Source organism: Chroicocephalus ridibundus, chromosome 7, assembly GCF_963924245.1.
Source record: "Chroicocephalus ridibundus chromosome 7, bChrRid1.1, whole genome shotgun sequence".
NCBI lineage: Eukaryota > Metazoa > Chordata > Aves > Charadriiformes > Laridae > Chroicocephalus > Chroicocephalus ridibundus.
Window position 1 is genome coordinate 50130263 of NC_086290.1, and position 26616 is coordinate 50156878.

Consider the following 26616-nt stretch of genomic DNA (forward strand, 5'->3'; position numbering starts at 1 on the left):
CCCGGCACGACTCTTCGGCAAGCTGTCACAGCCGATGGGTCAGGGCTTTTGGGGGGACCCTGCTGCAAACAGGCAGCTGGGGGAGGGGAGCACGCATGGGCTGCAGGGCCCATCCCACCGCAGCAGCTCCTGGGGAAAGACGGGGAGAATGTCCCCCCGCTCCTTGCCCACCGGGGAGGCTGGCACCCGCGGAGCAGCGGCCCCCCAGCCTCGACGGGCCACGGGGCGGGAGCTGCCTGGAAACCCCCCAGGCTGGGGCAGTCAATCATTAACAGCGCGTGGGGCTCTCCTGGAAAAGTCCATAATAAATGTGTTTGCTCGGAAGCAAACAGCTCGCCGTGGCCATGGAGCACATCTGGCACCGAGTTGCCTCCTCCTCCTGCCTGCCAGCCCCTGCCGCCACGCTCAGGGCACCCACGGAGCCCTAATTCCGGCCTTCTCCATCACAACGTTTCGGCACAATCGCTAGTCAGATGTATTCAAATTCACCAAAAACCCCATCATCACTGTAATCTCTTCACGCATTCTACTATAAATCAGATAGAAAAAAAATACGCGCGACATTATTTTTGTCAACACGCCGCATGAATTCACCCCAGCAGAACCTGACGGCAGCTCAGCCGTCACCACCCCGTCCACACTGACCCACGCCGCACACACGTAGCGCTTCAGCGAGTCAAGATCCAAACTTAAATCCCAGATTAGTGTTTTTTGTATTTCAGCAGACCTCCCTGGGAAGGCAGAGGCAGCAGAAGGGCTCTCCAGCACAGCAATTCCAGCCGACGAGTGCCGGGGTCCCCGCTCTCCCACCAGGAAAAGCCCAACCCATCCCCAAAACACCCCCAAACGCGTGTCTGCCTCCTCAGTGCGACATCGGACGCTGCCAAACCACGGGGGGGATGGTGAGAGAAGGCGAATTGGTAAGAGGAAAGAATTCTGTTAAACCGGGGTGCTCCCCTCATCCCCGCTGGCAGGGAACAGCGCTCAACTCGCGCTGCGAAGCTTTTAAACAAAGTTTTTGTTGGATCAACAAATCTCTTTGTTCTCGCAGAAAATACCTGGCTGCTTCCTTTCAAGCAGAAATCATCAGTCTGACAAATTTCTCAGGCATAGCAAAAAAAAAAAAAAAAAAAGAAAAGAAATTAGAACCCATTTCCATGCCAAGTTATACCAATTCTGCAGCACCTCATTAGCTTCCAGTTAATGGAGGGGGAGGGGTTTTAATTTTAAACCTTTTACCTCTCGCATTAAACAGGCGGCTTCGAATTTCATTGAGTCTCTCTCTCTGGAGACATTTTCCACCGTCTCTCTTCCCCTTTTCCAGACAAGTTAAGTATTAATCTCCTCTTGTTTTATGCTGAAGTGGCTTTGTATTGATTTTTAAAGATGTTCAATTCTCTCATATTTGGAAATAGAGAATCGCTTTGAGCAGACACCCTCAGCCACATTTTCTTCTCCACCCAAATACGGCAAACGAGCCCGCGCCGTGATCAATTTCTTCTGGACTTTGGTGCAGCTGATCTGTAATTTACAGGGCGAGGGCAAGACAATAAACGGCGCGGGGCCACGCGGTGGGCGCTCGGTACCCGGTTGCAGCCGTGCCATCCTGGCTTGTATTAGAGACAGTGTGACCAGCAGAAGGAGGGAGGTGATTGTCCCCCTGTGCTCAGCACTGGCGAGGCCACTCCTTGAGTATTGTGTCCGGTTTTGGGCACCTCAATACGAGAGAAATATCGAGGTGCTGGAGCGAGTGCAGAGGAGGGCAACGAAGCTGGTGAAGGGCCTGGAGAATAAATCTTATGAGGAGCGATTGAAGGAGCTGGGACTGTTTAGTGTGAGGAAGAGGAGGCTGAGGGGAGACCTCATCACTCTCTACAACTACTTGAAAGGACATTGTCAAGAGGTTGGTGCTGGTCTCTTCTCACAGGTAATTAGCGACGGAACAAGAGGGAATGGCTTCAAGCTGCAACAGGGTAGGTTTAGACCAGACATTAGGAAAAAATTCCTTACAGAAAGAGTGGTCAGACCCTGGAACAGGCTGCCCAGGGAGGTGGTGGAGTCACCATCCCTGAATGTGTTTAAGAGTCGTTTAGATGTAGTGTTAGGGGGATGTGGTGTAGGGGAGAACTTTGCAGAGTGGGGTTGATGGTTGGACTCAATGATCCCAAGAGTCTTTTCCAACCTAAATTATTCTATAGAGCCGCCCTCTCTCCTGCACAAAGGGCCACGAGGGAAGCGCCGGAGTCTCCTTTGCTCCCCTACCCCAGCACAGAGAAGGTCCCATCTGGTGATGGCAACACCTTCCCAGGAGGGGCTTCCTCAGAGATCTGGGCAAAGGGCACCAGGGACCTCCAGCTCTCGGAGACATCATCTGTGGCTGCCGTGGCTCCCCGAAGAACCTACCCTCTATTTCTTGTGTTCTGCCACAGGATCAAAGGCTCCAGGACAGGCCGGGGCAGGATGCCAGGGATGCCAAGGGAGGCAGAGGAGGTGGCAGCGCCAGTGTATCTGAACAGCCCCTGCCCCCGCCTGCCCTCCCCAGCACCTGGGGCTCTCCCCTCTTCGGCCGGCAGGTCCTCCTTGCAAAGGGACGGCACAGCCTGTTCACAGCCACAGGCTCTGCTTGACACAGGGAGGAGCAGGAGCAGGGTGGGCACGGCGAGCTGCAGCCATGGCAAGCTGCACCACATGGCCAGCACGGGCATGGCAAGCTGCATCGCGTGGCCAGCACGGGCATGGCAAGCTGCATCGCGTGGCCAGCACGGGCACGGCACTGCGGGTCGCTAAGGCACCCTGACCTGGGAGCAGAGCCAGGTCTCCTTGGCTCCTGCAGCGCATCAGCCATGGTGTGTGTCCCCAGCTCAGCCTCGACTCTCTCCACGAGAGGATCCCATCAAACGCATCCCAGCAAGGGACAAGTACTTTGCCCGTGCCCTTCTCCGTACCTCTGCAGCGCATGTCCCCAGCCCCACGCCTTGTCCCCCAGCTCCGTGGGGCTGGGGTGACTCTGGGCAGGCTCCGGTTCCCGCAGTGATGCCACCAGAGCATCCCCTTCCTGCAGGTTTGCGAGGGACACCCCGTCGGGGCCAACACCCACAAAAACCCTCCAGCGCGTGTCTGCACAGACGCGCCACAGGACGACTCCCAAGACAGAAAGCTGCAGCCTGAGAGGCTTAGACTGGAAATCGGGAAAAGCGAGGAGGTTGGGTGGGCCCTGGAAGAGGTCCCGAAGGGCTGCCAGTTCCCCATCCATGGAGGTTTTCCAGGCTCGGCTGGAGGGAGCCGCAGCCGAGCCGAGCTCAGTGGGATCAGCCCAGTCTGCGATAGAGCCTGGACCAGAGACTGTGGAGCTCCATCCCTCCCTCCACCAGCGTTCTTGGGCTCCTCAATCTCCATCCTTCCTTTAGAATTCAGTACTACCTCTGCAGTGGGATAATAACCTCCCCGTTAAGCAGCTGCCGCTGTTTTATGAAGAAATAAATATCTCTCTAAAAACGCCCTGACGTTTTTGCTTCAGAGAAAACAGTTTGGCAGCTGACTAGGAAGCCGGGTCCCCAGGGGCTGGTGAGAGCTCACGGCAGGTTAGGACAATTACACGCCATGATTAATAAATCACCTGGGTGGCTGGCTCATTTATGCAAAGCCTGGCATTTTCTTCTGGCCATTCTGCTAAGAAAGAAGGATCTGAAAATACCAGATTGTGACAAGATCAAGCCTTCATCCCCAATATTACCGAAGCTCCTGTGAATAAATGACACTTAATATTATTAAGAAGCCACACATTTATGGAATAACTTTGGCTTTTCCATTAATGCTGCAGTGAGATGAAATCACCCCCTGGGTCAGAGCAGCCCATCGACCTTCCCGAGCCGCCCACGGGTGCATTTCCCCGAGGCTCGCACCTGAGCGGCACGCACAGCCCAGCCCGGCTCCGCCGACTCAGGGCTCCTCCGGACGCAGCCGCGGCGCTGCCTCCTCAGACAGTGCAGGATGAGGCCCCGCCGCCCTCTGCGCCTCCCTTTGCGGGAGATATTTCTGGTTCCCTCGCTCACGAGGGACAGAGCCAGAAATACACGAATTATGCCAGGCATTTGCCACCGCCAAGCTGGAGGCATGGCCTCCCCGCAGCCCCGTGCCTGAGCCGTGGCGGCCGACGGGGCGACAAGAGCTCTGCCCAGGCACCCTTCCCCAACACCCCAGGGACTTTTGCCAAGCATCCCTAGGACCCTTCCCCAGCACCCCCAGGTCCCTTTCCCCACCACCCCCAGCATCACCCATAGACCCCAGTGGGTGCTTCCCCCAACCCGAGGGGGACGCGGGCGCCCACACTGCCCAGGTGGGAGAGCTGGGAGCGGGGGCGTCTGCACCAGCAACCAGGACCAGGAGCCAGAGAGGAACAAAAGGAGCTGAAGCAGCACGGACTGAGAGACAAAAATAGTAACCGATTCCCCGCAAAGGAGCGGTCACATCCCAATTTCCCTGGCATGGGAAGAAAAGGATTTGGGAGCTTGCAAACTCGGGAGAAAGCGATGATAGCGTTTCAAGCGGCGCTGCAGGAAGAGGATAAGAGTGCATCCAGTTTTAGAGAAGTATCACGAGAAATAGAGCTTTAGATTATGTTACATCCAGCCCTACGTAAGGTGATCAGAGATTTATTTTACGGCTTCGGTTAGGAAGACATAGAGGAAATACCAAGAAAGCACGAAGCCGGCTCCCCCGTATAGGCAGTGCAGAGACAGAACACAGCAGTTTTATCTCCTGAAACGGCGCGAGACAAGTGCGATACGGCACCAGCAACATTAGCACCTTGTCAATTTAGGGTGATGGGAGAGGGGCTGATGCGTCGGGGCAGACCCAGCTCTCCCGGCTCCCGCCGGCGAGGCTGCCCCACCGCACCACGCTGCCCAGGCCCCGGCAGCCCCCGCGCCCCGGCGCTGCCGCCGCACGGAACCACAGGGTTGATGACGTGCAAAAAGGAATTTATCTGCCCAGCTTGACTGGGAGCCAACGCGATGGGCTTGTCCCCCATCCAGAGCCTGTCCCCGTCACACAAGCATCGACCTTTTGCCTGAGGTGGGGCTGAGCGTGGCCCGCGATGTTCCATCTCCCTGGCGCAATTATCAGCCTTCCCAGGAAAAAAGCAGGGAAAGCAATCAAAGCCACAGCAAACGAACGAAAATTCATTATGAGCGAACGACCCCTCGCTGCAGAAGACAGCCATGGCTCAGCCAGGCCTTGCCCCCCATGAAGAAGGAGCCAGCACCGCTGGCGGGGTCTGACAGCCATCGGAAGGGCCAAAAGGGCTGGGGGGGCAAGCCAGGGGCTGGGCGGGGGGGGGCAGAGGGCAGCATGGGGGCACCCACTCTGCAGTTAGAGGGGCTCAGAGACAAGAGATCTCAGTACGTACAGCGATCACAAAAGGCGACCTAAAAATAGCGGGGGGCTTAGCGGGCCCCAGACCCCGTTTTGGCTGCACCCTCTGCCCAAGCCACCGTTTCCCTGGAGGTGGGACAGGGCTTTCGCTTCGCTGCATCTCCTGACGTCCCCTCGCTGTGTTTGCGCAGCAGAAGGGTGAGACCAGCGGGCAGCAGCACCGAAAGCACCTCCCAGCACCTCTGAGCACACACCAGTACTAAAAAAAAAATAAAATATATATATATTTAAAAAATTATAAAATTCCACAGTGAATGGATCCCAACGGATCCCAGCCCCGGCAAGTTACGCAGCCCCTTTGGGTGACCAGAGCAGACGCCCAGGAGCAGCAGCAAAGGAAGGAGCTGGCAGCACCCGCTCCCTGCACCGTCCCTGCTCAGGGTCGTACAGTCTCCAGGGTGTCATGACGAAACGGTTAATCGCTGCAGAGCACGCGGATGATGCCAAGCACCACGTCACTGCTGCTACGTTCGTGTTTGTTAATCAGGCTTTAAAATACACCTGAAGTGGGCTGACGTTTCTTAGAGCACTCAAACTGATATAATAAGAACTGGTGGAAAACCAGGGATCAGGCGTGGCTGTGTATAGGATGGGCTCTGAGGGACAGCGCGGAGCAGGATGGAAGGGTTTTGCCACGAAATCCAGCTGAACACTTCTGCACAGGGTGGTACCAGCAGCCCTTTGAGGCCGCTGTACATGGCAATAGCAGAGTATAAACCAAGGTATCTCTGTGTTAGCACAGCAATTAAACTTTGAGCACAAAAGACTGAAAGTGGATGTCACAACGGGGCTATTTGTGCCCCAGACAGGCGACCTGTACCACCGCAGGGGACCTGCCCGCCGTGCGACCGGCACGATGCCCCTTCCATCGCCCCTTCCCTTCCGCCGAGCGGCCGAGAGGAGGAAGCAGCAAATATTTGCCTACTTAACAGGCTGGCGGGAGGTCAAACGAATGGCTGTTTGCTCAAGCGCGAGAGCTGCTGGGATTTGCACAGCAGAGCCCGGGTCTCATCTCTGCCCGCTCCACCAGCCGCAGCCAGCGATGTGCCCCCGCTCCCACCATGCCCCCCGGGTCCATGGGGGCCAGTCCCTTCGCCCCCGCACTTGGCACACACCGGTACGGGGGCCTCGTCCCCAGACAGTGGCGAGCAGCTCATTCAGCGCCACTTCCCTGACCAGCCTTCGAAACCACAGCCTTTTAATTAGATGAGCTGCAAATTATCCACTCACTCATTTCCTCTGGTGGCCCCGCTCCGGGCAGGGCAGGATGGGCACACACCAGGAAAGCCAACGCCAGCCCCAGCTCCCACCGAGGGCAGGGATGCACCAGTCCCCCCCTCCCTGAGGGGACTAATAAGAAAAAAGCCTAACGAGAAGTGCCCCCCCCAGTCCCCTCCCACTTAATTAGCCTGCTCAGGATGAAGCGTCACCCAAAGTGCACATTCTGCCTTTCGGGGCTCATCAGTTGCACGCAGCTGGCAGCGCCGCGGGAGCCGCAGCGACCCGTGGCAGTGAGGGCTCACCCAGCCCGGGAGGATTATCATTACCAAAATGATAATCGTGACTTGCAAAGAAAACCTCGGCGCCTGAGCGCGGCCACGCAAACGGGAGCAGAGCTCTTCACGCAGGGCTCCTGCGGCACCGCTCGCCAGCGCAAACACCGGGGTCAGACGGGAACCTGCACTTCTCCGGTCTGTGTTCAGCATAAAACCATCGCTGATGGTCCAGGGCGCTGAGAGGGCTGGATCCGCCTTATGCAGGAGGATGTACAGGTATCTTTCTGTCTACATATCCCCAGATATCTACGTACGTGCACCTATATGTCTATCTATAGGTTCTCATGGTTTTATTTTTGGAACCATTCCTCCTTCAGCAGCCCCCAGAGAGACACAGCTTTGACAAGGAGCTCTCAGAAAGCACCTCCCCAGCACACGCACCCCGGGACCTCGGCACGAGAGTGGTGTTGTGGTGCTGAGCCGCCCCCCAGCTTCAGCGCCAGCCCGCAGAGCGGCACCCACACGGCTCCTCGGCACGCCGCGGGGCCAGCTCACTCCGTGACAAACCAAATCCATTGTGCAGACAGGAAAAAGGTGGCCGGGGGAGGCGAAGGGAGCCAGAGAAAGCCGGGCGGTGAGTCAGGGGCAGAGGGGGGAAGGCAGGCGCGTGGGGAGCCCCGGTGCAGCACCAGCCCCTGCCCAGTTTGCTCCCTTGAGAGACTGTATCACTCCTGATGGTTAAACACACTACAAGGTAGTCATGCCTGTGACAGCACCACAATTACATGGAAATCATATTCTTGATAATTTGGGGTATTTTTCCCTATGAACGAATGCTTTTTGAAGAGATGAGCTCCAAGATTTCTGCATTCAATTAAATTTGATCAAATCAGCAGAGGAAATAAGTCTTTACAGCATGAGCAGATCCTTTAAATTTTACTAGCAAATCAGTGAACTAAATGCCATCATTTATCATTAGCATCACTAACAAAGCCAGATTCAGGATGCACAGCAAACTAACATCAGCCACACGCCCAATGCTTCCAGCGCCACCAGCACCCTCCTTAGCCCCTGGTCCTTCCCCAGCTCCCTGAGCAGAACAAAGACCATCCCTGAAGCTGTTATTCCAATCAACTGCCATCAGCATCCAGCTGGTGAGCTCAGGATTAGACACAAAGTTTAACCTCAGACAAGCGATGCTCCTTCCTGAGGATGCTGTGAGGGATGTAGGAGCAGGGAGGGGACCCCTGGCAATGGAGGGGGGAGCGGGGGAGGGTCGGGCAGAAGGGTCAGGTTCCTGGGGGACCACTCACTGGAGCCCAGCATTTGCAGGAGAGCCGCCCTCCACCCTGCAGGGGCTCTTATGAGCCATAGGCAGGGCAACGCCAGGAGAGGTGCAGGACCAGCCAGCGCTGCTCCTCCTGCAGCAACAGGGGATGCCCACCCGTGTCCCTGAGCCCAGCTGCAGAAAGCCACTGCTTTGGCCCCATCCCTAGGAGAGCTGGAATAATCATCCCAAAGCATCCGCTGAAAACCGAAATCCCAGGCACGTGTGTCACGGGATGGCTGCAATTCACGCTGACACCAGGGCAGGGTTTTGCTTAACCTGTGCCTGAACAAGCGCAGCAGCCCCTGGCACCGCCGGGCATGGCGGCACCACACGGGGACCGGTGCAGGTGGGCTCCTGGCAATGCCGAATATTCTGCTGGCTGGGGAGGGACTGCTCCGGAGAAGCACTAATCGCGTTACATAGACGAGGAGCCCCAGCCAAGCGGAGGGTGCGCCTGGGCCTCGCTAATCCCCTTCGACAGGGCAGCGGCACTGCAGTCGCTCCCCCTGCCCCGAGCCCCCCTCCACTGCAGCCACAGCCCCCCCTGCCCTCCCCGGCCCAAGGAAAGCGTCAGGAGGGGCGAGTTAATCTAAAGGCATGATGGGGAGATGGCAGCCTGCAAGGACGACCAGCCTGGCACTGCTGCGGGAGTCCAGGAAAAATCTCACATTGTCTCTGGGCCTCCATTTCCCTTGATGCCGGGGTGTTTTGGTGACAGGGAGGGACTGTGGCTGCCCCTGGGTGAATCCCTGCTCCAGTGAGCTCCTGTGCCCCGCAGGAGCAGCTCCCGCGCCTGGGCAACACCGCGGATGGGTGCCGCATAGGGAGAAACACTTTCTACCTCCAGAAACCTCAAGGTGGGATCAGCACCTGCTTTGCTGCGCTCACCGGTGATGAACTGTGAGGGGTGGCCACCGGTCCCTGCAGGAAGGTGTCCCGGGGCGATGGCGGGCAGCAGCCGGACCCAGCAGCTCCCCAGCCCTCGGCGGCTCCTCCAGGAGATGCCGCCGTCTCCGTTACTCATCTCCCTCAGAGACCTTGTTTGATGTGAGAGTGTTAAAAGACATATAATTTGTGGAGCTAAAACACAGGCATTATCTCAGTGACACATCCGTACAATAGGGAATGTGCTGAAGTCAATCACATTCAGAAATGGGTTTCTATTGCTCTCTGGCTTTTTCCTCGCCTCTTGCTCCAGATCAAAAAGACAGAAAATGATGCAGTTGTTAGCTGGCAAACAGCCATCTCCCTCGTTAAGTCACCTCGCACCGTGCAACCTCATCAATGACCGGGAACAAGAGACCTGGATGAAACGCGCGGGGGCTTTGGGAAGCGGAGGGTACAACGCACGTGGGCAGGAGCGCTCGCTGTACCCACACCCGAGGGAGGACGGACAGAGGGGTACGGGCTCCCCACCGGCTCCACGAGCAGGCTGCCCGGCCCGCTGCAGGGTGTCTGGACAGTTGCTTGTCCTCTCCGGGAGGAGAGATGCCCGCAGCGACACAGCAGCGCCATGGTCAAGGGAACGTCTTTTGTACGTCCAGCCAGCAGCCGCCGTGGCCACCTTCAGCCACAGCAGCGATCCTGAGCAATGGAACACACGCAGCCGAAAGGAAAACTCTCCTTCCCACCAGCCTGGGCTGCGGAGAGCCCGTGAGGGGACTGAGGAAGCACCTCAGATGAAAGGACACAACTTCTGTGTCCCGTTCCCCAGTCTTTCACTGAGCACTGGCACCCTCAGGGAGCAGACACAGACCCCTGAGTTTGATCCTGTATTTCTTACCATCACGTTCTCACTCTCCTGCCTGTCAGCCCACCTCCCTGCCCTCCAGCTTAACGTACAAGCTAAGAGTGAATCGCTCGGCTAACACAGCTGCACCAGGATTTTGGAGCACCAATAAAGACCTGATGGAAACCCAGCCCTGCTTCCGAGCGCCTGGTGCGGCCCGACAGCTGGCTGTCACCTCACCTCACCCAGCAATGCAACCAGGGAAGAGAACATTGAGCTCTGCCTTCCAAATTGGAGAGGATTAACACCAAATTGCTTGTCGGAAGAAGCTGTCGCAATCGCCGGCTAACATTTGAGAGGAACGAGACAGGACAGTGTCTGAACGGAGTGACCTTTGAGTCTTCACAGAATGCAGCTCTGACCTATTCAAGTACCCATCAAGCCTCTCCACGTCTCTTCTGGGTGGGAGTCCGAGACGAGCCAGGCTTTTACAACAGGCTTTGGAAGATGTGAGGTTCTCAGATATCGTACGGGTCTAACGCTGACGCTGTCGTTTGCTAACCAAGCGCAGAAGCCGCTAACAGCATCCTGTGCCCCACTGGAAATAAAACATGGGAGATGGAGAGGGCCGTTTCCAGACGCATTAGGGACAGGGACCACAGGCCCCGCCGGCACTGTCAGCACCGAACCACCCCGCGGCGAGGGGCCACCAGGCACAGAGCCGGCAGCCGCCTGTCCCCACCGCACTATGGGGCTCAACCGTTGCCGGTCACCGCTGGGGAGCCGGAACCCCACTGCCTAGAAGGAAAAGCAACAGCCGGTGGGAGCAGTACAGTAATTAACAAAATTATCGTCAGGATCAAACCACGGGTTTTGGCACAGCACCGGTGCTGCCTGCGCTGCTCTGGGCTCCTGGGCTCCGCACAGCCGGGGCCCACTCGCGCTCCCCAGATCGCACCCACCCCAGCGGCAAGCGGATGCACGGCTGTGGAGGGGCGGTTAGCGGGCACCCCGAGCAGGGCAAACCCCCCCCCAAACCTCCAGCATTCGCCAGCGGCTGGGGACACTGCCCCGGGTGAGCCCCGCAGCTCCCGCGGACAGCCCCTGTCCTCTGCACACCCGGATATTCGGGAGGGCGCACCTGCAAGCAGATGGCATCTCTATCGCTCCGGCCATTAAGGAGCCCTCCCCACATCACAACAATATTTGCTTTTAGACGGCCGTTACTCTGCCGAGCAGCCGCCTTTCAATTGTCTGCAAACAGTTCCTATTTTGACAGGCTATAAATACGGCAGGAGGAAAGATATATAAACCAGCACAGTTTATTAGTTCTGAAACAGAGCTAAAAATAGACCCACGTGGGGTCGCTGAGTCCTCTGGGCAGATGTAATTGTGGATAATCTAGCTTTAAATATGTGAAGGCTGTTTTGACAGCAACAACAACATTTTAACATATGGGCCTGGGTAGCGCAGGAGCAGAACGCGCTGCTGCGCCGCCTCCAACGTCGCCGGGAAGTGGCGTTTGCATGGCCGGATCCCAGCTCACTGCCTCCGTCTATAGCTGGGCTCTCTGCAGTAATAAACCCCCAGACAAACGCAAATACCTCCAGCAAGCCACGGAGAGGAAAGTGCCCAGCCAAACACCAAGTGAAGTCTCCCAGGGCAGAAACACAGAATCATAGAACTGTTAGGGTTGGAAGGAACCTTAAAGATCACCTAGTTCCAACCCCCCTGCCCTGGGCAGGGACATCTCCCACTAGATCAGCTTGCTCAGAGCCCCATCCAGCCTGGCCTTAAAAACTTCCAGGGATGGGGCTTCCACCACCTCTCTGGGCAGCCTGTTCCAGGGTCTCACCACCCTCACGGTGAAGAGCTTCTTCCTAACATCCAGTCTGAATCGACCCATCTCTAGTTTTAATCCATTCCCTCTGGTCCTACCATTACCCGACATCCTAAAAAGTCCCTCCCCAGCTTTCAAACATCAGTGGAGCTGTGCCAGAACCCCCCCTGAAATTTTATATAGGTAAGGCTTACCAGATGAAATGGCTCAAACACCCCAAGTCCTCAAAGCTGCCAGCACCATTCTCCTGCTGGGAAAGCTTCCTCTGCCCGGGGCAGGCTTTGAAACGTGCAGCAAGGATGCTGTGCAGGACTGGGTGTCTCCGGGGGCAGCCGGGGTGATAACGGCCCTTCCACGAAGAGGGAAGCGCTCCCGCCTGCTCGCCGGAGATAGGGGGGAGACGTTGGGACTGGCTGGATTTTGTAAATCCCCAGCCAGCCCTGGGGCCGGCCAAGGCAGGGCTGACTGTGCCCCTGCCACTGCTCACCTCCCACGGCAAGCACTCCCTGCCGCTCCCCAGCCACCCATCCTCTGGCCACTGTCCTCATCTGTCACCTGCTGACCACGGCGGTTCCGCATGCAGGAGGGTGTTTTAAAACACAACGCACCGTGAGTGGCCATGTGAGGACTCGCGGAGGACCCTGGGTGCAGCACGCGCCCCGACACTGCTGGGAGCTGACGAGCCAAGAACGACCCCTCCGGCTGGTCCCGCTCCCACCGGTGCCCACGTGCCCGGGGCTGGTGCAGCACCGCTGCCCGTCCCGGCTGGCGCAGCTGGTACCAAGCAGTAGCAGCAGCCTCAGGGCTCCAAACGCTCCCCTCTTTGCACAGGGAGGGTCAGTGCCCCCAGCCCTGCCCCATCCTCGCTGCTGGGGCAACGGGAACAAGCCTTCCCCAAGCTGTGCCTCTGCTCCACCAGACCTCGCCACAGCTCCTCAGACCCTTCTCGATTTTTCTTCTTAAAATTATACGGTGCCTCAGCAAAAAGAGCAGCTCTTCTGCTCATTGAAAGTAATTTCTGTCCATAAAGAAAATAGGATATCATTAAGGCTCCCATCTCCCAGGTTTTTTTTCCCCTTCTAGAAAATAGATGTTATTTTGGGGGGTGGTTCTGCACTTGAACACCGCGTCGGCGGGATGCTGTGCTGCTTGAACTCCACCAGCCACTGACCCCAGCCCAGCAAATCGCCCCAGCACAGCTGCAATACCCAAACCCCGGTGCTGTGCCAGCCCTCCACGGGGGGAACCCCTTTCCCTTCACTCCCGAGTCCCGCTGCAGGGCAAGGGGCAGAGGCAGACCCGACCTGCCCTGGCACACACCCTGCCTGGGCTTATCTTTAGTCACGAAAGAGAGATACCAAAAAAAAACCCACCACTAAAACAAAGCAAACCCCCAAATCCATTTCTGTCCTGACAGAGGACCCCAGGTGTCACCCCCAGCATCACCCACTGCAGCCACCCCAAGCCCGTGGGCAGAAGGGCAGCGCTACCCATCGGCAGCACCAACTCATGGCCCCAGCGAGCCCCGGCAGCGGGGGCTCGGTATTTTGGGGTGTCTCTGTGCCCTGAGGCCATCCCCGGGCAGGGCAGGGCAAAGTCCCGGTGCAGTGCCTGTGTGGGATGGGACCGTCCCTATCTCGTCCCGGCAGCCAGCGCTGCCACGAGGGCAAAGCCCAGATTTCACAGAAGTGGCCAGGGCTGGGACAGGCCCTTCCCAAGGTGGCAGGATCCGCTCAGCCCAGCTCTGCGGTGACCGAGGCACCAGCACCGCAGCCCTGCGGCTGCCCACCTACCAGCACCGGCCCCCACGGCCCGGCAACGGCACAGCGCTGACCTGCTCATCCATGGGCCACCAGGCCCTAAACTGGCAACGAAAATACAGCTGACAGACTAATTTCTTTGCATAAAAAGCAAAACCAGCAGCATCAGTGAGAGCTGGCTGACGACTCACTCCAGGTGCCAGATGTGCTGCCCTACTTTCACCCCCATTCCACTGGGTTTATATTTCTCCTTTTAAATTACTGATTCCCACCTTTGCTTCCTCATGCGGAAGACCTCCGGCCCAGGGGTGCTCTGGCAGTGCGTGCCGGGATGCAGGGACCAGCCCTGCTGCTCCCCACTGCGAGGGCCCCCAGGGCACAGCACTGGGCAGGACCCCCGGCAGGAGCAGAGGCAAAGCCACTGCCCAGTCCCTGCTCCCCTGAAGGGCACTGAGCAGTGTCCCATCCCCAGAACCCCCCCCGCTCACACCAGTGCCCAGAGGAGTGACCACGGCTGTGGTGCGAGCTGGGGGACAGGACGTGGAGATGCTGGTGGATGAGAAGCTCAACACAACTCAGCAACGTGAGCTGGCAGCCCAGAAACCCCCCGCAGCCTGGGCTGCATCCCCACAGCGTGAAGTGGGGGGGGATTCTGCCCCTCTGCTCCGCTCTGTGAGACCCCCCTGCAGTGCTGCCTCCAGCTCTGGGGCACCAACAGCAGAAGGACACGGAGCTGTTGGAGCGGGGCCAGAGGAGGCCCCGGAGACGCTGGGAGGGCTGGAGCCCCTCTGCTGTGAGGACAGGCTGAGGGAGCTGGGGGGGTTCAGCCTGGAGAAGAGAAGGCTCCGGGGAGACCTTAGAGCCCCTTCCAGTCCCTAAAGGGGCTCCAGGAAAGCTGGGGAGGGACTCTGGATCAGGGAGGGGAGTCATGGGATGAGCGGGAATGGTTTTACACTGAAAGAGGGGAGATTTGGATGAGATATTAGGGAGAAATTCTTTGCTGGGAGGGTGGTGAGCCCCCAGCCCAGGTTGCCCAGAGAAGCTGTGGCTGCCCCATCCCTGGAGGTGTTCAAGGCCAGGTTGGACGGGGCTTGGAGCAACCTGGGCTGGTGGGAGGTGTCCCTGCCCAGGGCAGGGGGTGGTACGAGATGACCCTTAAGGTCCCTTCCAACCCAAACCATTCTCTAAGACTTGCAGCGGCCCGGTGACTAATAGCCAGAAGCCCCTCGCCGGGAGGGCAGCCCCCCCCGTACACCCAACGCCGCAGCCGGACCCCCCGCCGGGGCTCCCCCCGCTTCTCTCCGCTCCCCGCGGAACGAGCGGCCGCCGAAGCCAAGCGCTCGCCTGCCGACTGCCGGCGCGGCCGGGGAGAGGCGCCGCTCCCGGCTCTTCGCCTCCGCGCTGCAAATAAAGGGATTTGGAAACGCTTCCACACACGCCCATCTACCCGGGGGGGGAGATCGCACCGCCTGGCCCTGGGTACCTGAACCTGGTCAGAGTGGGGCGCTTTGGGGTTGTTTAAAATAACAACAAGCTCCAACGTACCCACCACCGCTCAAAAAAAACAAACGAAAACAAAACAAACCAACCCCAAAAAAAGCCAGCCATCACTGCAACAGCAAAGGACTTGAATCTGAATCCGACACAGGCAAAGCCCAGAGCAGCTCCAGCCGGGAGCCCAGGGGGCAGATGCTTCGTCTTCCCGCTGCCAGGCAGAGCTGTCACCTCGGGTCTGCGTTAGTGCATCACTGACACCCACCCGCGCAGCCCTCAAATCCCCCGGTGCTGCCGCGGGCTGGCCCAAACACGCTGGAGGCGGCTCTCCGGCAGCAGACGGCGAGCGGGGATGGCAGGAGCCGCAGCACCAGGGACTTGTCATCGTCCCTGGCCCATTGCCCACAGCCTCCCTGGCACTCGCGAGGGGCTTTGTCACTCCAGCCAGTGGCCAAGCCACCGCAGGGACCTGCCGCTGACACAAGGACTCGTTCTGCCTGGGATGCCATGTCCAACGGCACGGCTCCTGGCTGCCATGGCCCTGCACACCCACGGTGCAACAGGCATCTCCCAGGAGAGGAGGCAGAGCAGCAGCTTCGCTGGGGAGACATTAAACCAGGTAAACCAGGTTCACACCCTCATTTGGGAGGGACTGTGCCATCTCAGGGTGTGTGCCATCTCATGGTGCACTCTGCCTCCTCGCCGCCGCAGGAACACAAGGGAAACGCTGCGGGAACCCACCCGACACCTGGGAGGGGACAGCTGGCCTACAGCCCATCTCAGACAGTTTCAGTTTCCCAGAAAAACTTTACCAAAACTCAGAGTGAGATTAGAGTCAGGGGACGGAGAAAGATGGCGTAGGAAAAGCCCAGAAGAATTTGCCATGATTAGATGAGCCACACGTGTATCAATAAAAATTACTGTAACCGACAACAGCAACATCAGAAAGGCAGAGGCACCGCTGCAGGGCAAGAAGAGCGTCCGAGATGGCGGGGCGATGCATATTAAACAACCTTCACCGCACCTGGGAACCCAATTAACGCTCCTCTGCGCACAGACCCATTTAGAGACTCTGCCCAGCACTCAGCTGGGAGCCTGGACCGGCCCGTACCTCGCTGTGCCCCCTCCCAGCCCCAGCACTGGCTTTAACTGATTTTAAAGTTAGTTCAGAGTCCCGGGGTGTCCTTCGCGCACCGGCCCCTTTCGCTCCGTTCTTCTCTTGTGTTTCGGCCCCAGAGCCCAGGTAACGGATAATGGCCTCCCCGGCACACGGCTGGGAGGGGGTCGCTGCGGGAGGGGGTCACTGCAGGAGCCCCACAGCGGGTAGGTGCGTTAGATACTTGGACGGATGAGCAGTTACGGATCAAACGCTGTAGGAAGCCTGCCCGCCTCCCCTGTTCACCGCAGACAGCTGCTTTGCGGTAGTTTTTTAAGCAGATTCTTTGCAGCATAAGGCATATACTACTACAGCTACAGTATAATTGCAAAAGATGCATTTGCATGCAATTACCCATTGTAAAAGGTGGTGATAAAGTCACTTCGACACAATCTGCTCTCCAGAGCTTGTCCTCACAAGACCTAAGCACAAACGTCCAAGATGACTGCAATAGTCAGTGCGGCTACCGCCAAGAAGCTCAGTCATTCCCACATCTTCCCATTAACTCCGCTCTGGCCCATCAAATATTTAAGAGCCTCACGCCTGGACACAGCTCGTTTTACGAAGGTCAAGTAAATCTTTCATCTCTTCTCTTCCCGCCTTCATCTTCCCATTCCCATCAGCAGATGAGCATCACATGCTCTTTCATGTGAATTTTAGCTGAACACACACTAACTCTCAGTAATTGGGGTACAAGGCTCCTCTGTTCCACAGGGATGTGATTATTTCATTGCTATTTTTGCTTTATAAGGCTAAACCAAGAGGTGACTCTCTGCCTGTAGGAGGGACTTAATTTTTACTAATTTTTTTTTAAATTTATTTTAAATACTCAATGGTTTCTTAGTACATCCTCCTGATGATACCAAAGAGAAAACAACCAGATCACAGAGGGCTGAGGAGCCACCAGCGGGCAAAGGGCTGGGTAACATCTTGTGTGGGACATCACCCCACTAGCTCGTTCCCGAGGAGTCCGGCTGGATGGAGGAGGAGGGTCCCCATGGGTTCATCCCCATCAGAGCAAGGTCCCCGCAGGTTCATGCCCATTGCACCTTCCCACCTCCAGCATCCCCAGTACAAGGATCTCTCGAGGCAGAGGATGCTCGGGGTCCCTGCCTGGCCCCTGGGGCCCCCTGCACTTTCTTTGCTGCCCAGAGTTACCGCAGGGCGGCTGTGAGAAGCAAACAAACTCACTAGGGCAAGCTCATCGGCTGATTTTTGATATGCAAAGATCCTTTGATAGGCTGATGTTTCCAGCAGAGTGACCTCCCAGCTCGGGAAGTGGGTTTAGCTCAGCTCTTCCCTTCCCCGGCCGAAAGACCTGACCTCAAACTCCACCACGTTTCACAAGGAGCTCCAAGGAGCACCGAGGGCACCACACGAGCATGCCACAATCCCAGAGACGCTGCTGGCTTTCTGCAGAGACTTCCCACGACACAAGAAAACACCAGCACGAAGCCAACGTTTGGAGGGCTGCTTCTGGACGTGATGCCCCTTTTGCCAGCCTGGGGGCTGCAGCTGCCCCCAGCACTTTCCCATGAAGCAGGTAAGGAATAAAAAAAAAAACTTAACAGAAAAACAGAGATCTCAATGGAATCGGTCCATGCCAAAATCCTGGGTCTGCACATTCCAAATCCCATTTACTGCACGAGTGCCTGGTCTGTGTCTCACAGCACCCTGGGGCCGGCCCCATCCCAGCGTCTCTCGCCAGCCCCATCCCAGCGTCTCTCGCCAGCCCCATCCCAGCGTCTCTCGCCAGCACCCAAGCTCCTGCTGCCACCCCTGGGGACACGCACCTCCCAAAACCAGCCAGCTGAGTATTTGCAAGCCCTCTCCCAGACTCTCCACCCCCAACACACCGCCCTTGGGCACTCTGAAAGGTTTCCCAAGCGCAGCCCCCAGCCTCACAAGGTGGGAACGTGCCTGAGCTCCCCAAAGCAGCCCACAGCCCCCCACGGCACCCAGAAACTTGGCTGTCTCCTGCCCCAGAACTGAGGGCGTGAGAGCCAGGGCCGGCCTGCTGCCAGCAGCACGTTTAAAGCCAGAGCAGTGCTCCGGGCACACAAGCTCCCCGGAGGAGAGCCGACGCTTCCCAGCTCTCCTGCCCTGGGAGGGAACAGGCAGAGCTCCCAGAGCCAGATCCCAACTCACCGGAGCTTCCTGGGCATTCCGGAGGCCGAGCTGCAAAGGTGGCCGTTCAGCAGCAGCCACCCAGGGATGCTTGGTCCTTTGCAGTGCTTCTGAACACCGTCCTGGTACCTCCCCGCGGTGCCCGTCACTGAAAGGGGACAGCCAAGCCCCCGCAGTGCCAGGGCTACCCATCCATCAGCCCTCCTCGACACTCCCACTCCGCAACGTCTACTCACTCCCTCCAGTCCCGAGTCCCTCAGACATAGTCATGGTTACCATAGGAACTAACGAAACCCAAATTAAAAAAGAAAAAGGAGAAGAAAAAAAAGACAGCGGGAAAACCGCTTTGATGCTCTGGTGCCACCTGTGTGCGCAGGTTTATTATGAGGAACGACAGGCAGTCTGGTGAAGTCCCCACTCACTGGAAAAGGGGAAACATAATCCCCATTTTCAAAAAGGGAAAGAAGGTTGAACCAGGGAACTATAGGCCAGTCAGTCTCACCTCCGTGCCTGGTAAGATTATGGAGCAGATCCTCCTGGAGGCACTGCTGAGGCAGAAGAATAACGAAGAGGTGATTGGGTACAATCAACACGGCTTCACCAAGGGCAAATCGTGCCTGACAAACCTGGTGGCCTTCTATGAGAATGGGAGAGCAACTGACATCATTTACCTGGACCTGAGCAAAGCCTTTGACACTGTCCCGCATGACATCCTGGTCTCCAAGCTGATAAAATATGGGTTTGGTGGATGGACAATTCAGTGGATAAAGAACTGGCTTGATGGCTGCACCCAAAGAGTGGCTGTCAATGGGTCCATGTCCAAGTGGAGGCCAGTGACAAGTGGAGTCCCTCAAGGATCAGTACTGGGACCGGTCTTGTTTAACGTCTTCGTCAGCGACACGGACAGTGGCATTGAGTGCACCCTCAGCAAGTTTGCTGACAACACCAAGCTGTGTGGGGTGGCTGACACGCTGGAGGGAAGGGGTGCCATCCAGAGGGACCTTGACAGGCTGGAGAGGTGGGCCCATGCCAACCTCATGAAGTTCAACAAGACCAAGCGCAAGGTCCTCCATCTGGGTCGGGGCAATCCCAAGCACCGATATAGGCTGGGCAGCGACTGGCTTGAGAGCAGCCCTGAAGAAAAGGACTTGGGGGTGCTGGTGGACGAGAGGCCCCACATTGAGCCGTCAGTGTGCACTTGCAGCCCAGAAAGCCAATTGTATCCTGGGCTGCATCAGGAGAAGCGTGGCCAGCAGGTCGAGGGAGGTGATTCTCCCCCTCTGCTCCACTCTCGTGAGACCCCACCTGGAGTACTGCGTCCAGTTCTGGAGCCCCTACTACAAGAGAGAGATGGACGTGCTGGAACGTGTCCAGAGAAGGGCCACGAGGATGATCAGAGGGCTGGAGCACCTCTCCTATGAGGACAGACTGAGAGAGTTGGGGTTGTTCAGTCTGGAGAAAAGAAGGCTCCGAGGAGACCTCATAGTGGCCTACCAGTATCTTAAGGGGGCCTACAAGAAAGCTGGGGAGGGACTTTTTAGGGTGTCAGGTAATGGCAGGACCAGAGGGAATGGATTAAAACTAGAGATGGGTCAATTCAGACTGGATATTAGGAAGAAGTTCTTCACCATGAGGGTGGTGAGACAGTGGAACAGGTTGCCCAGAGAGGTGGTGGAAGCCCCATCCCTGGAAGTTTTTAAGGCCAGGCTGGATGGGGCTCTGAGCAAGCTGATCTAGTGGGAGATGTCCCTGCCCAGGGCAGGGGGGTTGGAACTAGATGATCTTTAAGGTCTCTTCCAACCCTAACAATTCTATGGTTCTACGACAGGAGCAGCAGGCAGCGGAGCATCCCACAGCCCCCCCCCCCCCCCCCCCCCCATCTCACTCGGGTGCTGTCAGTCCCACCAAACACCAACCATGCGCAGGACCCAGCCCTCGCGCCTGAGAGCCTGCTGGGACACGAGCTCACCGGTCCCCCCTGCCGTGCTACCCCGGGACGGAGGGACACGGTGCTGCCCAGTGAGCAGCTGGCCCAGGCAGGGGCTGCTGCAGCCACCCGCCGCCCTTGGACCCCCCCCTGTAGCCAAAGCTCTGGCTGCAGCCACCCCTGGACGCTGCTATTCCTCCCCTGCCAGGTTTCTGCAAGCCAATATTGATGTTTGCGGCATGCACAAGGCTTCCTGAAGTGCTCCTTGGCTTGCAGAAAGCAGCTTGTCTTTTTGTTAACAAGTTACACAGTGCAAGAGAATTGCCTACGCCTGGTATCTTAGCCAGAAAGCTGCTGCAATTATAAGAGGGCGTTAGAAAACCAAAACTAATTTTTTTTTTTCCTTAATTTTAAAAGCTTTTAGAAATATCTAATGTGGCTCTGGCTTGGCCCCAGTTACAGAACCATTTCATGAAGCAATCTGTCCACAAACCAGAGGCGTTATGAGGCTGTGGAAAGCATTAGCTGCGAATAGCGGGGACAAAACCACTCCAGTGGAGGTTCATCGAACGCCCCGAGCAAACCCCCTCCTCCGGCCGGGGCGGGAGGGAGAAATGTGGCCCCAGACCCTCACCCCCGCCCAACCAGGAGCACGGCGGCGTGCCCCACGGCACCATCGGCACAGCGCTCCCAGCACGGCACCAACTGCCCGGCATGGTGGGGAAAGGAGGATAAATGGTATTTCTGCAGCAGAATTGCTGCACGGGCCCTGGAAAAAACAATCAGGGCACAGGGTATGGCAGCATACACGGAGCACCGAAATCCTTCTCAGCTCCGCGGGAAAAGGAAAGTCTACTGAGATTTCCCTCTACTCCCAAGAGCGGTAAACATTGATTTAAACTTCTCATTAGTTCAGCAAAAACCTGAGCGACGAGCGTGGCAACAGCGTTTCTGTTGTGCTGTTTACAATGGGCATTTGCAGGCTCATTCAGGCAGCAGGTTCCCCCAAGGCTTTCCGTATACTTTTCCATTAACAAATAATTTGCACAAGCAATGATTATAGAAGGAAACCGCATGAGCCGTTACCCATACGCATTACCCTGAGCTCAAGGGAGGCTTGGCCAGAATATTTCTATATTAGCACACGGTTACGCTGACAGCACCGGAGCCGCACGTGCTTGCAGTGGAAAACCCCGGCTGCAGGAGCTTGTCTGGAAACCGGGAGAGGGGAGGATGTGCCACGGCGGGAGGGAAGGAATCGCAGACAGCCATGAGCGCTGGGAGAACAGTGAGCATTGGTGCCATCATTCCCAGCCCTTTCTTGCTTGCTCTTTCCCCATCCAGCTGATGGCATTTTCCAGCAGGGCTGATCCCGCACGCCACGCTCTTGTCACAGAGGAGGATCTGGCCCAGCACCCGCTTCGCCAGGAGCCACACAGCCCACGGCAACAGCTTTCAGCAAGTCCGGGGCAATCCCTAGATGGGCCCACCAAGCAACACCAGCAGCTCATGGACCCTCCTGGGCACCAAGAGCATCTTCACCCAGACCACCCCCTCCCCCACAGTGGCACGAGAGCAGGAGCTGGGTAACAACCACAGAAGCCACTATCCCACCAACACCCACCCCCTCTCCAGGCTGCAAGATACAAAAACAAAGCAAAAAAAAAAAAAAAAAAAAAAACAAAACAACCAACCCCAGGCTCCAGTGAATTTACAGCCAGAAGCCTGGTGGGTGCCCATCCCGCCAATTTCCCATCCCTCCCAAGGCAGAGCTGGTGCCCCATGAATTGCACCGTCCATGCCTTAACCCACCGATCATACAGCAATTGTGTCATCGCGTCTATTATAATCACCCAGTACATGAATCACATTGGGCTTCCCAGGAAAACAAGCAGCGGGACATGTACAAAACTGTCTGCAGGAATGGGGAGATACGGCTGCTCCGCCGCCGCACAGGGCAGGAACCGGGACGACAGCCCAGCTAACGGGACAGTGTCCCCCAGGCCCAAAGCCACCTCTCAGCACCGCGTCCCTCTCAAGGAAATCGCTCTACGCGAGAGAAGAGCGCAGGTACTCACTTGATCTTCAGGCTGGCGAGCATCGTCTTGTCGATCCTGGGGAGAAAGCAGAGGAGCGTGTTACTGCAGGTGCCGATGGGAGGGCTGGCCCTGCTCCGACTCTGGTACCAGGGGCTGCTGGCAAACCCATCCCCAGCATCTCTTTCGGAGGTACCATCGGTCTGGCTGACAGGACAATCACCACAGAAAGACTTGGCCAGAAAAGAAAATCAACCAAAATTTAACCCAAAGTGAAGCCTGGCAGCATGAAAAACCAAATCCCCCCAGTTATTTCCTGGTGGTGACCAGTGCGGAACCGCTGCCTCCTCACCTGCAATGCCAGAGGTGAACTGGGCAGCAGAGGAGGGCATTGCCCACGGCCAAGCTCTCTCCACCTCCCACAAAACACATTTGAAGACAACAGACCTGTGGAAAGGCCTGATACACTGGGACCATCACACCAAACCCCCCCAGCCTCGACTCAGAAGCCCCTTCCAACAGGGAAGGGTCAAGGATCCAGCGAGGTGCAGGATGTTCACACCTGGCTGGTGGCTGCCTTGCTGCGGGAGCTCAGGCTCAGCCCTGCAGGGCCACCCATCCCCACCAGGCACCAGCCACAGACTCACCCTTTTCCTTACCCCCCACCCGCTGCGACCACCCGCACACCCCCGCCGAGCGCCCCGGCCTGGGGGGGATGCAGAGCAGCCCCATCGGTCCCAGCCCCGTCCAGCTCGTGTGGGGCTGGGAGCCCCCATCGCTTCACTTATTTATTTGGCACCGTTAACGAGTGCCCGCGTCCACAGAATCAGTGTGGTTAAAGCCATATTAATATTAATTAATGCAAATCATAGTAATGTCTCAAAATGCAAAATGATGTCTTTTGGCGGTCATTGCAAATGCTCTGTTATCTGCCACATGGAATTAATTCCACATCTCTAAAAAAAGAAAAAAAAAACAAACAAAAGAACCCAAAACATCAAAACCAAACCCCACTTGTTTTGCACGGTGATCACAGAGGACGCGGCAGGGCTGCAGAAATACAGTTTCCTCTCTACTCGCAGCTTTACCTCCCCCCGCTCCCAGGCTGAACTTCTCCATGACGAGGAGGCTGCACCCACGGGTGACGCAGTGGGGCCGGGTCCCCGGCACATCATGCGCAGCAGCAGACGCAGCAGGAGCCCTGCACAGGGTGTCCCCGCTCCCCACGGACGAGGGCAAAGCCACCCCAGCTCAACCCCGGCACCTCCTGCACGCACCATCACCCTTCCCGGGTCCCTCTCTTGGGCCGACATTTCACTCGCAAAAGCCCCAGGCCACAGGAGCTCCATTCCCGGCATTTCCCCAAGCATCAGCTCCCGTGCTCCGCTCCCGGGGAGCCGGCACGCTACTGCTCCTACAGACAGAGCCAGGGCACCCGCTATTGTCACTTGATACTTAACAAGCCCGTCCACGGACTTTGTTGATCATTAAATCCAGTTGAACATTAAAGTATGCTGGTGTAAACAGCTGTTCCAGACGTGGTGACAGGCGCGCATGAGCCACAGGGACAGCGGGTGCCTGAGGCAGCTCCTGCAGAAGCCACGCTGGAGTGGGGAGCTGCACCGAGCGCCTTCACCCGGAACCGCGGGAACAAAAATCAGTTGCTGCTATTTTGCCTCTTAGAGGGAGAGAGAGAAGAAAAAAAAAAAAAAAAAAATCAACAACAAACCAAACCCCAACCACACAAGAAAGCAACCCCTCTGCCGGGGAAACCGCAGTTGCGCTATGACTGTCCTAAAGCCGCTTTGTCAGGCCCTGCCCTGCAGGAGGGTGAAGTGAAACACCCCACGCCCCGCTGCAGCCCCCTCCCTGCTGCGCCCCGATACAGCCCTGGGGCTCCCCAAGCACGGCAGCATGGCACCGGGGGTGTCTGCCCCGCTGCCACCCCGGGGAAGGAGCGGCCAGCACCGGCTGGGTGCCGATGGCCCAGGAGGAGAGGGGACAGGTGGGCACCTGCACTGGTCATTAGGCCACCCGCACCGGTCACTGCGGCCACAGCGAGCCGGGCAGGGAGTGCAGGCAGGGCTGGGGTGGCAGCTCCCAGGGCCACACACCCACGTCTGTGCATCGCCCGCGATGTGCGCCCCTACATCCACAGGCGATGGTACCACGTGTGCCACCTGCGGCCAGCACGCTCCTGCCAGGCCCCCGCTGGCAGCAGAGGCAGGCGTTAGAACGAAAACCCGCCTGCACGCCGGCAGAGGGCTGGAAGGAGCGTCCGCAGCGCGGGCGGCTGGGTGTGCCCGGACACCCCGCGCGCTCCCACAGGAAGGGTGGGTCGGCCGCGGGCCCGGGCGGCCGTGGGAAGACGCAGATGCAGGTACGGGGCTGCGGCAGGTCCCTTCCTTTCCCGTAAACACCCGCAAAGCGTCTTCCCGGCTGTGCATGGTGACATGCGACTGCCTGGGGGGGTCTGCACCAGGGCCGCCGGGGAGGTGGGCGCCGACCCCACTGGGGAACTCCCCAGGACCCCCTGCCCGCCCAAATCACAGTGCACACACCGATGCCGACATTTAAAGGAAAGCCCGCACCCTGCTCCCCCCCAGCCTGCCTGCACTGGCAGCACACACCCCCCCCCGGACAGCCAGCAGACTACGTTTTCCTGCATGGCTCTCCAGCTCCTGGTTATCTTTTCCCTGCAACCGCCGAAGCGCAGAAGGAAAACAACCGAGCAAAGCGCAGCCATCCACGAACACCCCTGCAAAGGGGGATAACGGCTCCGCTCCATCGCAGCATGAGCAGGGCAGCTCCTGGGATGTACCCGGCGCGGTCACGGCCCCAAAGCCACCGCTCCCAACGGCGGCTGCGGGACAAAGCTGCCCAAGAGCTGCGGCTTCTCTCTGCCACAAAACAAGCCCGCATTTCACAAAACTTATTTGTACAGCAGTTTATCGGAGTGCTTCCTTCCCGTTTTTACGTAAAGAAAAAAGAAATCCAGCTGAGACAAAATGCTTGGCTTCAGTAAGGTGTGCGCTTCTATTCCCAGGAGGCTTTGCCGAAACTCTTGACAAGTTCACCGCCCTCCCACAACCGTCTCGGTTACTCAGCATTTCCCCCAGCAGGTTTCAAGCAGCCCCAAGCCCATGGGCACCAGCACTCCTCCCAAAGCCCCCGCAGCCTGGTGGGGGGTGGGAGTGGGGGAAGGCAGAGCGACCCTCTGCCCCAGCACCAAACAGCCAAAGCCATTACGGAACGGCCGATTCAGCCATTGCTTCCCACCGCCTGACCACAATCACCCAGCACTGACTTGGGATGGGCATAAAACACCTTGGAGAAAGGCGAGCTGGAGGAAGGGCAGAGGGACAACAGGGCCATTTTCTTAAACTATTTCCCTATCAATCAGCACATCTCAGAGGGCAGGGGCACAAGAAGCAAATGGTCCCGCTGAACGTGGGGTGCGGGCAGCAGCTGTGGCGCTCTGCTGAGGATAGAGGGTGCAGGGACAACTTGGGGAGGTGCCAATGGCTGCAGGACCCTACCGTGGACCAGGTGGGACCTCACCGCATATGCCACAAGGTGCCAAAGGCAGCTGTAAGAGTCGCTACCCAGGCAGAGTGTCCTCGGCAGCGAGAGCAGGGAGTCAGGGGAGAGCCATGGGATGCTCTTGCAGGTGACGTGCCCACGGGAGCCCACCACGAGCACCCAGGAGGTCCCCTCACTGCTTGGCACCCACAGGGCTCACGAGGGGCTTTGCCAGAACCCAGTAGCACCCACCCGCTGAAGCTGTACCAGGCTTCCCCATGGGCACGGGGGGGGGAAGAAGGTCCTTCCCAACTTCCACGTGCCCCCGTTGGCTGGGACAGCAGGAAGGGCTCTGGCGCAAGGGCACCGCGGCACCACAGCGCTTCCTCCTTCGCAGCCCCAGAGGGAAGAAAAGCTCCTCGCGCAGCACCACGCTCCCGATAGCAAAGGGAGGGTGGAAAGGGAAGGCACCCACCAGCCGTAGCCGCCGAAGGAGACACTGCGCTTCCTCTGGAACATGGTGTCGGCTCGGTGCTGCCGGGACGCTGCGGCCATGGGGGTGGAAGCGGGGTCGGCAGCACGCGTGTGCCAGCCGTGACGGGTGCTTCCTGTGGCGTGCACGGCGCTGTGCCGGGGCGGGGGACCCAGGACTCCCGGTCAGCTGCCCCCACCACAGAAGCGCATGCACACAGGCGAAGCACATACACACACCACAAGAAGAAAAGTCATTTCCTTTTTTTTTTTTTTTTTTTTTTTTTGTGGCCTC

The 26616-nt window shown here is 57.9% G+C and overlaps 1 protein-coding gene across 17 annotated transcripts in view; it reads right to left on the reverse strand.

Moving 5' to 3' along the window:
* Nucleotides 1–26616, reverse strand: part of RAP1GAP2 (RAP1 GTPase activating protein 2) — an 86880-nt gene that overhangs the window by 42181 nt on the left and 18083 nt on the right. For 12 of the 17 annotated variants that reach the window (XM_063340326.1, XM_063340323.1, XM_063340327.1 and 9 more), the window contains one exon: nt 22371–22406. In XM_063340326.1, coding sequence (XP_063196396.1) covers nt 22371–22406 — 36 coding nt within the window. Of the gene's footprint in view, nt 1–12022; nt 12242–18386; nt 18553–22370; nt 22407–26325; nt 26468–26616 lie in introns of those variants that run through there. The other 5 variants (XM_063340331.1, XM_063340332.1, XM_063340337.1 and 2 more) reach the window with 5 other exon arrangements.